Source organism: Anthonomus grandis, chromosome 1, assembly GCF_022605725.1.
Source record: "Anthonomus grandis grandis chromosome 1, icAntGran1.3, whole genome shotgun sequence".
In the NCBI taxonomy this organism is placed as follows: Eukaryota; Metazoa; Arthropoda; class Insecta; order Coleoptera; family Curculionidae; genus Anthonomus; species Anthonomus grandis.
The window spans coordinates 23,193,068-23,211,529 of record NC_065546.1 but is presented as its reverse complement, the minus strand read 5'-3'; the positions used below and the strand labels follow the sequence as shown (position 1 = coordinate 23,211,529).

The following is an 18,462-nucleotide window of genomic DNA, read 5'->3' as shown; positions in this document are numbered from 1 at the left end:
GATTTTTTATTATAAAAAAAATGAATCTGATAACATCTAATAATGTTTTCATTATTTATACTTTTATACATAATCCATGTCGTAAAATCATTTGCAACAAAGTATATACATGTTAGCGTTCAGTTAAAATATACTATAAATTATACCTATATATATATATATATATATATATATATATAGATATATATATAGGTAATAGTATATAGTTATTATATTATATATTATATTAGTATATAGTTATAATATAATAAATCTTAAAATAAAGCGGCACTGTTGTGCCTAATTCGAACACATAGAACATATAAACTAATTTATAGTATATATATTGGGCTTAGGCGAACCATGTGAGATAAGTGGCTTTTCATTTTAGATATCTAGGTGGAACACTCTTCCTGCCCTGTGTCTTGGAGACACTTTCTAGGGCTGACCTCCAGTCTTGGTCGATACATCTAGGAGTAGATTAATGACTGGTGCATAGTAGTGCAAGTATTTTAGAGTTTACAAGAAAATTTATTGTTTCTAAACGATCCTCATAAGGCATATTAAGATACAGTACATAAATTGAACATTCGGTCCCTTATTAGCTTTCATTATGTCGTGTTACTCAAACGGCATTAATAGAAAGCATCTATAGATATTATCCCCTATTATGTTATTATCAAAAAAATCTCAATTTTTCATCCCCATCAGCGGTGTTTTTTTACCGTCTAATTGTCGAACATACCGAATTTACTCTCTTCTTTTATCATAGTAAAATAATTATAACTTTTTAAAATACATCGGCTTTTTTAAAAGGCATAAACAGTAAGTATCTACAGATATTGTAATATGATCCCTCAAAAAATCATATTTTTTTACCACTAGCAACTGTGTTTTTTTTACCCTCTAGTTGTCGAAAATACCGAATTTGGTCTATTCATTTACCATAGTAAAAAAAATCTAGTTTTGTAAAATACGTCGACTTTTTTAAAATGCATATATAGTAAATATCTTTGGATATTGTATAATCGTTCCTCAAAAAATAAAAATTTTTTACTCCTATCAACCGTGTTTTTTTACCCTCCAATTGTCGAATACACCGAATTTTGTCGTAAAACTTTTTAAAATACGTCGACTTTTTTAAGCGGAATATATAATGAGTAAATATAGATATTGAGTTGTCATCCCCAAGAAAATCTTAAAATTTCCACCATAATAACGGTGTTTTTTTTAACCTTTAAATAATTAACGTCTTATATATCTTTTTTTTCGAATTCAATTTCACATAATTTTATTAATTGTGTCAACATAACGAAATCAGTAAAAAGAAGTTTTTGCATTGAGAAAATGCATCTAATGGAAGTTATAATGCACTTAAATGTTTGCATGATTGTGATGAGTAAAGTATCAATTTTCATAAGCACTTCTCCGATATCGCGCGCGTCCTCGTGGGTCGGCAACCGCCGTTGCTCGTATTCTGTTGCTAATATTACTCGGGTAATTTCCATTCCATTGAGGGTGACTCATAAGTAAAAAAATTTAGTTTCTCCTGTTAATTCTAGCATAGAGATCATAGGCCCCTCTTCTTCACAAAATAATCACATTCCTCAAGACGCTAATATTTCGCATCCAAATCAACTATAGTCATCTCAACCTCAAAGCAATCTTAAGTCTCATTATTTCTCTCATCTTCCAGTGCCTCAGTTATTCTTAGCACCGCTTTAATAGAAATTATGGATTCACGAGGCATTTATCAAAATATTCGCATACGCTTGATGTGTGGTAGCCAAAGCAGTTATATTTCTAAAAAATGCTATAAAAATTAGGTCTGCCGCGATATGATTTGTCTCTTTCTATATGTGGTTTGAGAAATATTAAAGAAGTTACTTTCTAGTGGTGCTATCACTTGCACGTTGAGACCTGTGAGAAAGACGAAACTTTTTGTAAATACTAAGGCCGTAATTTTGGATCAGATCTGTTCTGATATGCCCAACGAAATAATTTAAAATTTTGACGTTTCTTATCTATCATCTGCTCCTCTTTCGGATCCTAAATTTATGCAGCCCTCGCCCGTGGATATGTTTTGGGTTCAGAAGTTTCTACTAATATTTTGCAGAATGGCCGATTGTTTACAGATGCTGATGTGCCTATAGCTATTAATACAATCTTTGGTTATGTTGTTATGGGAAAATGTGTTGCTAAAATACCTAATCAATCCAGCACCTCGCTATTTTCTTCATTTTTCGACGAAATGGATGCGTTGTCACTTGATCAATCTATAAAACGCTTTTGAGAGATTGAAGAAATCCCAAAGTCGCAATTCAGTTCACCAAGATAGAAATCAAAACGGACGATATATGGTCCAATTACCCTTTAAAGATAATGTATCAGAATTTGAAACCGAAAGCTCCCGTTTAGTCGCACTTAAACGTTTTCATTCTTTAAAAAAAACGATTAATTCTCAACCCACATATCTATTCTCAATATTCCAAAATTATTAAGGAATATTTGGAAAATGATGTTTTAGAAGTTGTACCGCTACTATCACAAAACAAAAATAATTGTTACTATATTCCACATCACTGCGTGGCCAAGGTTGACAAAATTCGAATTGTTTTCAATGCCAGTGCAAAGTTACAAAATACATCTCTAAACGATAAACTATTAGCTGGCCCTAAGTTGTGAACGGATATTTTTTCCATTTTTCTAAACTTTAGAGCTAATCCTATTGCTTTCATATATAACATCAAGATTATGCTTACTCAAATTCTTGTATCCAAAATACATACTGATTAACAAAGAATGCTATGAAGATTTTCTCCGAAAGATGAAACAAAATATTACCACTTAAAAAGGGTTACTTTTAGTATTTCTAGTTCTCCATAATTGTCATATTGCAGCTAGTTGCAGATGAAGAACATCTTCGACTGGCCGCTAAGGTGCTTAAGCGGGATATTTTTGTCGATGATTGTTCATGTGAAACATTAACCATGGCTGTTCAATTACGTAATCAATTAATAAAACTACTAAAATTAGGTGGTTTTGAGCTGAGAAAGTTTACTAGCAACGATTCAGGTTTACTCTTGGAATTACCCAAGGATCATTTATTAATAAATTCATTTGATTTTGACAAAGAGTTCAGTTCTGTACAATTTTTGGGACTTTACTGGATCTCAAGTACTGACACTTGTTATTGGATACAGCCACAAGACAGGTCTTACTCAAAACGTGACATATTATCCGAGGTTGCTAGATGTTTCAATCCCTTGGGGTTTTTATCAAAACTTTTGTGCGAACGCTTTTTGCAAAATTACTTATTTAACAATTTATTTAAAATTACACTGTGCATTTGCTACTGAACAAATAATGCAATAGAAAAGTACATAACTTTTGAATTTATTTTTAATTTTTTTTACTTCATTTATTGACCTCGTCCTGAGCACATGTAGTCACGAAAAGCCTCTATAATTTTTTAGTATTTAAACTAAATCGGACATCACAAACGACCATGCCAAGTCTGGAACTCAAACCCAGGGCCACACGACTGCTAGGCAGGTATATACCCACCGTGCTGCCGGTCAACTGCCGGTTTAACCCGTCCTGGAGAACTATGCCCAGTAGCTCATTTTGAAGGCAGCAATCATTATGAAGAATCGTATCTTGAAAAGAAAAAGATTACCCTAACAGCTTTTGCGTATGAAAATCGATAATGATCGATTTTGGATAAAGCGGCGACTTTATCCAAAAATGCAAGAAGCAATTATCCTTCTGGTCATTTCTTTTATCTAAGTTATATTCTTTCGCTTTTAATTAGGCATATCCAAACTCAAAGCATAACAAAATTTTTCAGACGAGATCACAAATCATAAATGTAAAAGGTTATCCAGTAAACCTTTTCGTAAACTAAATGCGTTCCTGGATGAAAAAAAGATTTTAAGAGTTGGTGGGTATCTCCATAAATCTGAGCTTACATACGATCAAAGACATCCAATTATTTTGCCACGTAAGAATCGCCTAGAATATATTTATCCGCAGAAGCTCCTCAGACACTTCAATATCTCCTAAATCAACACTACTGGATTTTATCCGCTAAGCCTACAATTCGGTCCATACTTTCCAAATATCAAGCATGTTCGCCCATCTCTACAAAATCCTACTAACCCCCCATGGGGAACTTACCCAGCCAACGAATTTCTCAACTGAAATGTTTTAGTTGCGTTGCCGTGGACTACGCCGGTCCATTTCTAAGTCCGCTTGGTAGAATACGCGGTACGAAGAGTACAAAATCATATATTTGTGTATTTATTTCCTTTACTACAAAGGCAGTACACTTAGAGCTTGTGACTGATTTATACAGTGAAGATTTTCTTGCTGCATTTCGCAGGTTTATATCACGGAGAGGCAGGTGCGATATGATTTTTTCTGACAATGGATGTAATTTTGTGAGCATAAGTAAGCAGATTGGGGAAATCTTTAAGCATGCGGCTGAGACAGAAATGCTTGAATGGCACTTTAATCCTCTTTCAGCACCTCACTTTTCAGGATTAGTTCAAGCAGGTGTGAAATCGGTAAAAACTCACGGCATGTTGTCGGTGACCGGATACTCACGAACGAGGAGTTTTATATGGTTTTAGTTTAAATAGAGGGTTTATTGAATTCACGACCTTTGCGCCCATGTATTTTTTGACCCTTCAACCCGTTTCAAGTCTCCCAGATCGCGACTATTTATAATTAAATAGCCGTTGGCAAGTCCGAATTTTCCTAAGCAAAGGTTGGTACCTTAGTACTCATTAAGTTTGACAATTTTTCCCCCTCCAAGTGGCATCTAGGCAGAATCCAAAGGTTGCATTATGATTCAGACGGTACTGTACGCGTAGCCTCAGCTCACACAGGAGATTTTTCAAGACCAATGGTAAAGTTATATCCCTTACGAAGTTGGTCGAAGAGACTTGTTAATTATTTTTATTTTTAAATAAAATTTATAACGGTGGGCAAAATGTTCGAGATCCGCTCATTTGTGATTTTTTTCTTTTATTTTTCTTTTCTTTCTTAGATTTTAAATTGTAATATTCTGGGAAATATTTATTTATATTGTTAAATAATGGCGAATGCGCCAGACTGCCAAATTAAATTCTGCTGCATGGGTACTGCAGCGCCATCAGGACAAAAATAGACAGAGGTTCTTAAGTTTTCGCTCTCGTTGAATGTGTCATGCAAGTACAAATTATCTACGCTCTTCGATAATATTAATATATATATTAATATATTAGACTCTATGTGCCTCGCGGCAGAAGTTTGTGTGTGGTATTAGACAGAATCGCAAAAGTGCCAGAAGTTAGCAGTTGTCAGCTATGAGTGAGTGCTTTTTCAACTGCCGCTGCCATATTTTTAAATTCAATTTTTCTTTACGCTAATTCTATAATACTCTCGCAAATTCTATGCACGTAACAATTTCTACTAATAACTTGGTTCTGAATAACAAGCATAACATCCTCAGTTTCAGGCAAAAGTTATCTCTGATTATCAACCATCTATTAGATGTCTCATCATTATAAGAGTTAAAATACTTAGATGATAGTTAGCGGTGTGTCCTTTAGATCTCCTCTACTTCTGTATTTCTCTAATTGAGAATTTTGAAAAATATGTCATGGCAGGGAGAGCATATATGTTGAGGGCGTTTATAAGACTTGCTACATTCAATTCAGATTTCACATCAACTTATTACTTATCATTATTATTATTATATAGTCAATGTAACTGAAGAGAAAACAACCAATTTGATTAGCTGCAAGCGTGTCTTCCACCTTAAGACTGGACGGAGACGAGACTGAGAGGCAACTCACTCAAAGGTGCCGCGCGGGTGACTGTTATTTATATAACATCAAAAAGCCGTTAGGGGCATGGTACAAAAGCGACGTTGTTGCTGATTAAAATTATTTCAAACTGTGCTGAATTTACAGTTTTTATTTGTTGTAGAATTGCAACATATTTCCGCCCTTCAAGTAACTACTTCAAACAAAGAAAATAACTGCTTAAGTTTCTAAGTACAAGAAAGATAAATATCATCTAGATTCAAGATTACAGAGGTAGCTTTTATATTTAAATCAGTTCTAAACATTAAGTCAAAACTTGGTTACAAATTAAAGTCACTTAGAAACTTGAAACACTTACTTCTAAGCGCACATAGGCTCTACCTGTCTCACCAAAAATCTACTACGCCTAAAAAGACGTGAAATTCGGCTAGTGACAGTTCTTTTAACCGGACACTGGCACTTAAGAAGACATCTCCATACCATCGGTATTGCAGACAAACCGGAATGGCACTGGTGCTGTGAGGAGGATGCAACCGTTGAGCATGTGGTCGGGGAGTGCCCAGCACTCACGCGCGCCAGGTTCAAATACTTGGGTAACACTTTCAGTGCACCAAGTGAGTTTCCTTCAGACCAGAGAGCCTTATCGGTTTTTCTAAGGCCGTTGGGATCTGGTAACTTCAGATGAGGCATGACGGGTCCATCAGTCCACTGTTTCGACAATTTCAATTTCACATTTACTTCTACATCTTTAAACTAAAATGTCCATTGGCCAATGTAAAACTGGGGTATTATCCTCCTTTAGGAGTACCAAGCCATTATTCTACGTATGTATTATGTACACTTAGGGTTGGGACAAGGATATAACCACCTCGGGCGATTTTGAAGGCTGTTAAGATAATCTACAGACCACCTTTTCCAAAAAATTTGCCGAACGTTAGCAATTCTTTTCCATAAATCTAGTCGATTTTCAGGAACGTTTGTCACATCATGTTCAGCAAATGGGGTAAGAAGCCATAGCTTGGGCAGTGGGTGAGTTTAGTCCATATAAGGCTGCAGAACCTGATGGAATTATACCCATGATGTTGCAAGTAGGCCACGAAATCACACTGCCTTACTTAAAGAGAGTTTTTGAGGCCAGCATTGCAATGGGGTATGTTCCACTAACATGGAGGGCGGCAAATGTGGTCTTTATCTCAAAACCGGACAAGAAAGACTACCGTCAACCAAAGTCCTTTAGGGCAATAATCCTGACTTCATTTTTTCTAAAGACTATAGAAAGGCAGGTATATAACAGAGGAGATTCTAATAGAATCGCCACTACATATGAATCAGCATGCCTACATGAAAGGGAAGTCAATGGAAACGGGACTTCACTCTGTAGTGAGCAAAGCTGAAAAAGCCATAGAGAACAAGGAAATAGCACTTGCTCTTTTCTTTGACGTGGAAGGAGCATTTAAGCAGGTAAAGAGCAGGTAAGGCAAAAACAGATACTATCTGCCAAGCCCTCCTGACCAGGGGCATTCCGGCTCATCTTGTCAGATGGGTCAAAACGGCGTTGAAACGGCAAGATCAGTGCTTTACTGGGAGATGTCATGTTGAGGTCAGGGTGAAAGGTGGCTGCTCGCAAGGCAGTTGCCTTTCGCCACACCTTTGGTGCCTGGTGATGGACAGTCTCCTCAGGAAGCTAGAACTTGAAGGATTCTATGCACAGGCATACGCGGACGACGAACTAGTGATGGTCACGGGTAAATTCGTGAACACAGTCTGTAAGCAAATGCAAGTTGCGTTTGCAATGCAAGAACAGTGGTGTCGGGAGACAGAGTTGTCGGTCAACCCTGAAAAGACCGAGCTCATTCTTTTTACTAAGAGGCGGAATTTGATTCTTTTTACTAAGGTTAAAGAAGGGGTTTCAAGTCGAAATCCCGACAAGGGAAGAATGGTCGGCGAACCAAATTAAAGAGCCAAGTGTTTTCCAGGCCTGGTACACAGATCATGAATGGAAAGCACCAATACGCATTGGAAAGGCTTGCAGCGCACAGGGAAGTGAGACTGAGGTGGGTCGCAGGACACCAAGGTGTCGAGGGCAATGAGCGGGCCGACGAACTGGCAAGACAAGGGTCCGTTAACCCCTTCGTAGGCCCCGAACCTTGTCTCGGTCTTAGCGAATAACAAATCTCCCAGGCACTTAATAATTGGGCCTGGGAAAAAACAAGGAAGAATTGGAGAAGGACAGAAGGATGTAGACAGGCCAAGGAAATGATACCAGATCATGACGGCTCTGAAGCAAGGCGACTGCTATCAAACGCCCGAAAATATCAAAGACTTGGTGGGAATCCTGACCGGGCACAACAGTCTAAACAGGCATCTACACCTTCTTGGTATAAGAGAAAGCCCACTCTCTCCGAATTGCGGTACAGGGGAGGAAACTTCATACCACATACTAGGTATCTGTAATAGGTGGAGTCGCCTGAGAAGGAAAATTTTCGGAGCAACGATACTTGGAAGCGGAAAGATCTGGACTGGGACAACGTGCAAGCCTTTATTAAAAGGACGAGCCGACTTAGTGAAGACCGCGCATTGGGAGTGGAGGCTCAGAGCAGGCTCACTTCAGAATAAGTTTTTTTTAATGTATCAAGGTCATGGGTTGAATTGAGAAAATCATGAACGTAATATGTTTTTAGGAGTGCCATACTTCCTAAAGGAAATTTATTTTTATTTAAATTTGTTAACTCAACTAAACAACGTGTACTTAAGAATGGTGCACAATTTGTGCCATATGTCACTGTCTGGAGTTCTAGACATTGCAATTATTATCACGCTACAGTATATTCAGCAAAAACGTATGCTTAGGGTTAATTCTGATCTGCCTGAACATTTTTTGAATGTCTGCAATGAAGGCAAACTTAAAGAGTCTAAAATTTAAAAGAACCTCATAGAGTGCTGGCTAAATTGAATACCCTCTAAGCATAATGTCATTAAGGGCGACTCCGCTGATGGTTTTCATGGAACCGTCAAACACTACCCGTTTAGTTTTGTAGATTGATTATCCTCACCGTAACACACAATAATGTGGCAAAAAACTTTTTGTGAAACAATTCATTCGTAAGGGTAAGAGGAATAACTTTAACTTTTATTATTTTTTAATAACTGCAAGGAAATATATTGCTAAAAAAAGGATTTATAGTCAGAGTAGAGCTTCTTATTTTTACTAAATTTTGATTCAAGATTCAAAAATCTTTGTTTTGCTCTATAAAAAGAGTCACCTAATTTTTGAAATTCATTTGGAGTTTTTAAAGGTAAATCGACCTGAAATCTTCCATTTCGCAAGAAAGTAGTGGTGGCCTTAAAAATCTCTTCAGCTTTATTTTCTAAAGCGAGTGCAGGTCTTACTTCAATTTCTTCAACCTCCCAGCATTTTTGCTTAAGAAATTCTATTTTTGTATAGGGTCACATATTGGGCTAGTGTGAACAAAAAAGTTTGACATATCTGAAGAGTTATCCTTAGGTTGAGTATTGTAATTCAGGTTCCTTTTATAATTTAAGAAACTTTCAGGCAGAGATTCAGATAAATATATCCAAAGTAAGTATTTTGTAGGGTGGGTAATCCCTTTCCTAGCTTAATGAATCCATCAATTAATATTTTATTGTAAACATCACATTTAAGAAGTATATTAATTGGACCAGGCACAGACTATGTCGGCTCAGCAAGCTTATTATTCTGAGGTAAGATTAATGAGCTCCTATTTATAATTACTTGTGGTAGTTTTGACGTTATTTTTGGCAATACTGCACAAGAGATATCAAAATTGATGGTAGAGCTGTCATGTGGAAATATCTTTATGTCCACCATAAAATCTGAGATTGAACACTTCTGAGAAAGAGTGGAAATTTTAATTTGTCTTGGATATGAGGTAAGATTTAATTTATTACATAAATCTTGGGTTATAAAGAAAGTTATAAAGTCTGACTTCCTTGCAAGTGCCATCCTTGGTATACAGCGTAATAATTTGGCTAATGTAAATTAATAAAATAACTTACCTTAGAAATACAGCTAGTTTCTCTTCAGTTCTAATGGGCTTTGAAGCATTGCATCCTTCTGCGTCAATTTTTTCCTTGATGATCTCGTGGATTTCTTTGAATTGATCACGGTTTAACCGAAAATAATTATTGAACTTTTCGTCACTAAATTCTGTAGTTCACAAAATTCTCCATGAGTTTTTCTTCTTTTCATATACAAGCTTGTCCCTGATTTTTTATTTGCCACCTGGGAGATAAACGTTATCATTTCGCACTCGAACTCGTCTTCCGAATCAGATTCAGAACTAAATTGTTGCTCAATAATAAGTGCAGCAGCAATTTCCATTGTTGTTCGTAAGGGGTACGATCCAACTGCGAAGTGAAAACTGCTATCGTATTTGCGCGGTATGCCGTCTAGCAGTTTGTAGAATTACAACATTATTATTATTATTATTTATCATTGTAGGCTTTTTTATAGAAAATTAGCTCTTCTATCACCTTCTTCAGTTTGGCCATAACTTATGAAACACCTTATACAAGTATTAACAGAACAGATATTCAAGTAAAAACAAAAAACTTGTTTCAAGAACTGATAAACATTTGTTTAATAAACAGAAATAAACTTACTTGATTTTTTCTTCAATATGAGTTTGAAAAAATATATTCCTCTGAAATACTAATTTTGGTTCATCTTTATCTTTTCTGGTACAGGATGCATTACTATATTTTTCTAGTAGGTTTCTCCAATTGTCGCGTACTTGCAGAGGTTTTGAATATGGTTTCAGTTGGATTTCTTAAAATTATCAATTCGATTAACAAACAAATTACAATTTATGTGACATTTTTAGAAATAGACCAAGCCATCAATTTTCTCAAAAGTACTTTAATATGAATAACTATAAACTAAAGCGTTTTAAGAGAAAGAATTTAATTTCATAGATATAAAACAATAAATTTAAATAATGAATAACTATAGTTTTATTCGAGGCAATAAATTGCATAATTTAAGTGAAATCCTCTGGATCAAAACGATATGATGAAATACCGATAAAAGCAATGCTTAATTCTTCGTTGAACTACGTGTTAGTCAACAGCACTGGAATGTATTCATTTAACAGCCTGTTATGCATTTATCCATTAAATACTAAAATAAAAACTAACATGAATATTAATACCTTATAATAAAGAATAAAGTAAATGATCAAAATTATAACCATTTGAAATAAAACGGGAGTGCGATCTAAAAAAATATGACATGCCTAACAATAAATTTATGGGCTTATAATTTAGAAAGCTTCTGCAATACTTTCTTTTTCATTATCTAGTCATTTTCGGAGAAAAACAATGCATTTAAATTAAAATTAATGTCTAAAAAATTTGAAAAAGCGGTACATCTATGTTTAGTCAGATAATCATCACTTTAATCATTTAATGTAAATAATTTTATTTTAACATAACAGCATAGTTAATAAAAATATATTAATAAAATTATTGTGTTATAATGCTAAAAAAGTAAAAGATCCTCTTTTTTGGCTCCGAGAAACACTATTTCCTTTTCACTATGTTACAATGTATAATACATGTATAATATGTATATATAACTATGAAATAGAAGCAATCACTCTATAGTAAGAAATAATATGATGAGTGTCAAAGCTATATATTCTTATTATGTAAATTTTGCCAAAATCCGACAAAACCTGCTTTAACCATATTGGTGAATAAAAGATGACAAGTTAGACGATGAACTTGATTCTCGGATAAGTAATATGTATATTATGCTTATAAAAGTTTTTGAGTAATCACTATTATTAGTATATTATAAATAATGCTCTTTTCTTAAGTTGTTAAAATGTAATAAATGCTTTTAATTAAAATTACTTTCTATATAATGTTTTAGCTATTTACCCCAACATCTTAATATAATAACTAAAAATAATAAAGGCAACTATTATTTTCAAGAAACAAATATAAGCTTAATAATTATATAAAATAAGCAGTTCTGTTGCATTATATTAAGTTACACAAATGGAGTTAAATAAAAAATTAGCATATAATTTTGTAGAGTATAATCTTTCAGTATAATAATATTTTTTTAAAAAGGCGTTTTGAAAATTAAGGAAGTTAAATTGGTAACATGGCTCAAAAGGAGGGGTTGTTAAAGAGTTTGATAAGTATTGATAACATTACTCCACGACATAATGTTACTCCGCATGATAATAAACGTTCGATTATAATTGACAGGGTTTTTTTGTATCTAAGAAATAAATAAATCATCGATAAAAAATAGCAGAACGCTTTTAAATTATCAATGAAATATATTATAAAATATATTATCAATTATACAAAAATGCTTTTAAATGATCAATTAGGTAATACATAGTGCGATAGAAAGAGAGCAACATAGGAGATACCTCAAGACGAAAACGACGGCTTTAAAAAATAAATAAAGTAGTTAAAGTTAAATACCTAATTTATTAGGTTTTGGATAATATTAAAGCAATAGGCATCTACTCGCGTTTAATTAATTTCCCCTACACATATGGGGTTCAACCGGGATAAACTAAAAACTTTATCAGAAAATTTGCGTCAGTGAATTACGTAGACTTGTAAACTTTTAATCGAGGTTTTACCTCGGTAACACGCTGCATTGCCTTTAGACAATAGATTTCACATTTGATCTCAATTTTTGAAGTGACAGTCCGAAAATAGGTAGCAGAGCTACCAGGTTTGGGAGAATACTGATTAACTATAATTGTCTTCTTTGTCAACTTTTATTAGCCAAAATGAACACTACTTAGAACAAAGGTACTATAAAGAAATCACTTGAAAGGCACGAACAACATGAAAGTAATGTTAATCGTGACAAATTTCCGTAATCTTCCTTAGCGTTTGTAGAAACCATTGGAAAAAAATTAAATGCTGTAGAAACTCACGTGAGAGCAAAGCTTTCATCTGTAGATGTGGTTATCTCAAATAAAATAAGAAATCTTGAATTGATTTTTAATTCGAAATATATTAATGCAGTTCAACTTCTTGTATAAAATCTTTATTAGGAATCAAGCCACTTATTAAAAACCTATTAAAGCAACCTTGCGATACTTTGTTTGAATCATATAAAATGAGTAAGGTCGTAATGTTGAATGAAATGGAAACATTTTTGATAATGATGAATAAGAAATCTTAATTGTATGTCAAAAAACGCGCAGTGGCTACCTCCCAAGTCCCACAAAACTTTATTTGCATATCCCAACCAGTTTCAGAGCAACACATGCATGCTCAGTTTATAAAAAAATCACGTCTCTCGAAAAACACAGATTTCGCGGACCTACGTTTATGTAACAAACGGTAATTATTTTTTCATGCAGATTTACTTCCTGAAGTTTAATGCAGGTATTTACGAATACCATGTATGTAGAATAATCTAAAGGTGCCTGTAAAGAGCAATTATTGTTCTTTACAGGCACCCCTGTTCTATTAATATTATTTATAGGCTATTCTATCTACATATATACTTAATTTTATTAAAAGTGGAGTTACTTTACCCAGTAATGGACTTATCATCCATAACGTGAAAACTTGCATAGCCAATGTCTTATTTGGTCCCAACTCTTCACAGCTGACAATGGACTGACAAACTAGCTCGCAAGTAGCATTTGGAGTATCTTCAATTTCCATAATAATAACAGTTTTGTTATGTAGATAAACGCACATGGGAATCACTAGTCCTTCAAAAGGTTCATTCTGAGTGCTGCTTGCGGCACTTAATATGGTATTAGCATTTACAGAGGATCTGAGAATTGGCCCTAGAATTAGATATTAAATTTTTCAGAGAACAAGGATTAATAGAACCACTAATAAATTATATATAACGTATATGAAGAGTAGCTAATATTAGTAAAAAATGTAAGTACTAAGCTTGGGTAAAAGACAAAGACGAACGAAGTGAATTCGAAAGTAAGCAAAATAAGCTAGGTATCTCGAAATATTAAATACCTCTAAAGATATACAATGTGTCAAAAAAGTCTAGAAAATTACCAAAAGATTTTTAATTGTTGATATTTTGAAAACAGTTCAAAATTGATAAAGGTTGTTATACATGAAATGTATTTAGAATTTATAATAGATTCCAAAAATGCATTAATAAATAGGGTGTTTTATTTAAAATAATAAAGTTGATCGGTTCCCAGTCTTTTTGACGCATTTTGTATATTTTTCAGGAATCTGACAACATACAAAAAAATTAAAGAATATTGACGTGTTCGAGCGTTTTTCAATCAGGTAATACGTTTACCTATAAAAGGTAGTTTTCCAAAGGTAGTTTTTTGAACACAATGTATATGAAAATGTCTGCAATAAATATTATAAATGCCTATATTTTTAGGTATATAAATGTTATATGTTGAAATACGAAACCATCGAGGTTATACTACGCCAATAGAAGTTAGATATACTTAAAAATATGTTTTTCCACTATTGTGCGATGGAATAATAAATGTGTGTAAGTAACCCGCATTTGCATTCACTAGTTTTAGGCCTGGTTAGACTAGCGGATTTTGCTTGTATTTTAATCTGACTAAATATTATTTTCTATGATTAGGTATACTAATTTAGTCGCCTAGAAATTTAAAATAATTTGAATGTATAAGATAATAAATAATAATAAATAACATAAATATAATACTCGTAATGAGTATGAGTATCTATAATGATGAATTTAATCAACTACCTATTTATCTGACGCCGAGAGTATAAAAGTATTTGAAATAAACAATAACTTTTATTAAATATATCAGTCTCATATATTTATTAAATTGTTACTTACATATATATATTAAACATTTTTTTTAAATATTTTCCATTGTAAATAAATTAAGTACCTAGAAAAACTAATTTCTGTATGTACTATTATAACCGTCACTGGATAAATATTAAGATAAGATGTGTGAACCATTTGGTCGAACTCATAACAAAATTATTAGCTTGATAATTGAAATAAAAAAAAACTTTTTAATGCTTTGAATCGAGAAAAACAATTCAGAATAATATTAAAAACTTTTCAAAATTATGAGCTATAAAAGTTATACATTGGTTATTGAAAGATTTTCTGTTCCCTATCATCTTTACTGTTAGCGGTAAAATAATCTATATTTTTACACTAAGGAAGTGAAATGACTTACTATTGGGAATCTGTAAGTTTCCTTCAACATTAAACCCAGTAGAGTAAGAATGACTAACATTTACACCTATTTCAGAGTTTTCGTATATAAAAGAACAAACACTTAAAATATACAGTGCGGCTCTTCATTGTCCCCCCTTCTCTTATCTTTTGAATGCGTTTATATACAAATTTGAAATTTGGCACACATCATAAGCAACCTAAATACTACTTTTGTTTTCTAGCTCATTTTGCAAAAACTTCAAAATGGCGGTGGGATGCTAGAATAATCAATCATGATGGAGCACCGCCTGACTTTAACATAAATGTTAGACAATTTTTGACTAATCTGCGGATTGGTCGTCGAGGGCCTACCGAGTGGCCAGCCAGGTCACCCGATCTTACACATTTGGACTTTTTTTATGGGGCTACTTAAAACAAAAAGTCTACGTCACGCAGCCAGAATCTATCTTCGATCTACATCAATGAATAATTGATGCGTGTCGCAATATTGATATTGCCACTTTGCAAAATGTTCTTGAAGAGTTTTCCAATAGATTATTTTACTGTCTTAAAGTTATTGATGCACATTTTCAACATCTTTTGTAGTGAAATAGTTACATTTCTGTGCTACCTAAAGTTTAATTGTTTTAAAAGAAGAACATGCAGTTAACATCTTAACATGCAGAATTTAGTTTATCTATATCAAACAGAAGCCATGGTAAGAGAAATTTTAAACTTCCTGTTATATAATTTAGAACTTTCAATGGCAATGTTAAGGAATGGTTGCCATTTTGGGCCCAATTCAGTAAAGTGCATGAAGACCTCAGTATAGACCAATGATAAAGTTGAATATTTGTTACAAGCTATAATACCTAATAGTAAGGCTAGGCAATGTGTTAAAATTTTTCCAACTATAGGGAAAAATTACCACGAGATTATTAATTGCCTTAAGGCTCGTTTTGGAAAAGAAGATTTACAGATAGAAATTTATGTGCGGGAACTTTTAAAGTAAATTATTAATAGTTAATAAGTAATTATTGAGTATTATAAGTTAATTATTGAGACATTGGGGGTGGCTTCCTAGGAATGTGCATCTATGCTTTTTCCCCTAATTCAATCTTGCATAGCAGAGGAGCTACTCAGAGTGTGGCACAGATCTCCCTCCGTTGGCTGCTGTGAACTCTATAAAAAAGATTTCAAGGTTCAGTGACATAAGGGAATTAAGTCAAGAGGAGGAGAGAGCTATTTCTAATGGTGCATTCACATCCACATCCGAGATTAGGCTTAATAACTTAATGTTATTTTTGAACGGTAAAGTTGAGGGGGAGCAAAGGATCAGTTTGGCTACTGAGGGTGAATGAAGATGAATTGACGAAACAGTGGGCTGCCAAGGCAGTTGTGCATATAGGTCTCCTGATGGACCCATCATACCCCACCGGGGGTTACCAGAGCCCAACGGCCTTAGGGGACTCAGTCTATCTTCGGTGGGTCCACTTGTCCAGCAGACCCTTCATTGACGCGACCGCAACGCATTTGGCAATACCGACTATGGGTTCCGGCCCCATCGGCACATTCGCGGATCCCAGTCTGGCAAGAGAGTCGCTTCCTCATAACCTGCATGGCCCGCATGGCTAGGTATCCAGACGAGCTGGACCCTGCATCCAACCTGTACCAGTTTTTTCAGGACTTTTATGCACTCTAGTACAAGCTTGGAGCTTACCTTTGCGGCCGTGATAGCCTTAATGGCAGCTTTGCTGTCCGAGCATATTGATACGACTGCGGTGTCCGCAGCTTAAGGATTTTCTGTCCGCATTTTAATACAGCGAATACTTCGGCCTGGAAGACAGTGCCGTGCTCCCCCAGCGAGTATGCCCTACTGGTATGTGGGATCCCACTAATAAGCCCTGATCCAGCTCTGTTATTCATTCTGGAGCCATCTGTGTACCAGATGGTCCCCCTATTTAGCAATGCAGGTCTGTTGGAAAACTGCCACTCCTCTCTGCCTGCAATGTGCGTCACGAATCCCTCGCAGTCCACAGTCACTGGAGCCATGCAGTCACTGCCCATCAGAAGGAGAGGACATTCCTATATGGCCTGTGACCAAATTTTTGCGTGACCGGTCTCGCCAGCACGTAGTTCGCCGAGGACGTATAGCCTGTACGCAGTCCTCATTGCCTCGAATTGCACAACGAAGTCCAGAGGCGGAAGGCTCAGCAGAGTCTCAAGCGCTCTAGTTGGCGCCGTCCGCATGGAACCCGTTATGCTGAGACATGCAAGACGTTGGACTCTGTCCAGTTTTGCACGAATTTTCGCTTTCTCAGTACATGACCACTAAACGATAGCCCCGTATGTGAGAAGAGGTCTCACAATGCGCGAGTAGATTCAGTGGAGGATCTTAGGAGACAGACGCCAGGTATTGCCGAAAGCCCGCCCGCAGGGCCATAGCGCGCAGGTGGCCTTCTTCATTCTGGTGTTTGCATGATCGTGCCAGGAGAGCTTGGGATCCAACTTAATTCCCAGAAATCAAACTGTCCTGGAGTAATGCAGCTGCATGCTGCTGCAGGGGGCGTGCCTAGTTACGTCTCCTCGTGAATAGTAGGAGCTCTGCTTTTTTGGGGTTAATCCTGAGACCCCCCGAGAGGCACCATCTGTCCACCATACGCAGGGCTCTCATCATAGGGCCCCGCATTGAGACGGCGTCTTTCCCTGGGCAAAGGATTACCAGATCATCAGCGTAGGCCTGTGTTTATAGGCCAGCATTGTTTAAAAGGTTTATCAGGCTGTCGACCACAAGGCACCACAAGGTAGGGGACAATACTCCTCCCTGCAGGCAGCCCCTAGCCGCCAACGTTTCGACAATCTCGTTATTGAGCTGGGCAGATACATGACGTTTCGAGAGCATGGCCTCTATCCAGCTAACCAAACAGGGTTCTGAGCCGCGACTCTTGCGTATTGGTGCACATGCAGTGGTTTGTTGACCAGGATGCTTTCCTTAAGGTATCGATCAATCAGCCTCTCCATCGCCTTCAGCATAAAGCTGGTAAGGCTGATAGGTCGGTACGATTTGGGATCTGTAAAACCGCTTTTTCCGGGTTTCGGAATGAAGACGACTTTCACTTGACGCCATAACTTTAGGATGTAGCCCTGAGCAAGGGACGACCTGAATAGTCTGACTATGTGTGAGGTTAGTACTTCTAACCCGTTTTGCAAAAGGCATGGATATAATCCATCCATACCCGGAGATTTGAAGGGGGGAATGTCTTGATTGCCCACTTCACCCTCTCGTAGGTAATTATTCTTCTAGCAGTCTCGAACGCTAAGCGAATCGGAGCCCGAGAACAGCTAGGAGGATCGCGAGTTGAGTTGGAGTCTGGGAAGTGAGTGCGCAGCATGACCTCCAGTGACTCCCGCTCATTGGTAGTAAAGCCGCCATCTGGAAGTGACAGCGACCCCAATTTAGTTCCAGGTTCCTTGGACAGTACTTTGCACAGT

At 35.9% G+C, this 18,462-nt stretch overlaps 1 protein-coding gene across 1 annotated transcript in view; it reads right to left on the bottom strand.

The window, feature by feature from the left end:
- LOC126744748 (putative FERM domain-containing protein FRMD8P1) overlaps nt 1–18,462 on the bottom strand; it is a 135,776-nt gene that overhangs the window by 25,157 nt on the left and 92,157 nt on the right. The window contains exons 4-5 of the mRNA XM_050452299.1: nt 13,355–13,615; nt 10,437–10,602 (exon numbers count right to left, since the gene is read on the bottom strand). Coding sequence (XP_050308256.1) covers nt 10,437–10,602; nt 13,355–13,615 — 427 coding nt within the window. The remainder of the gene's footprint in view (nt 1–10,436; nt 10,603–13,354; nt 13,616–18,462) is intronic.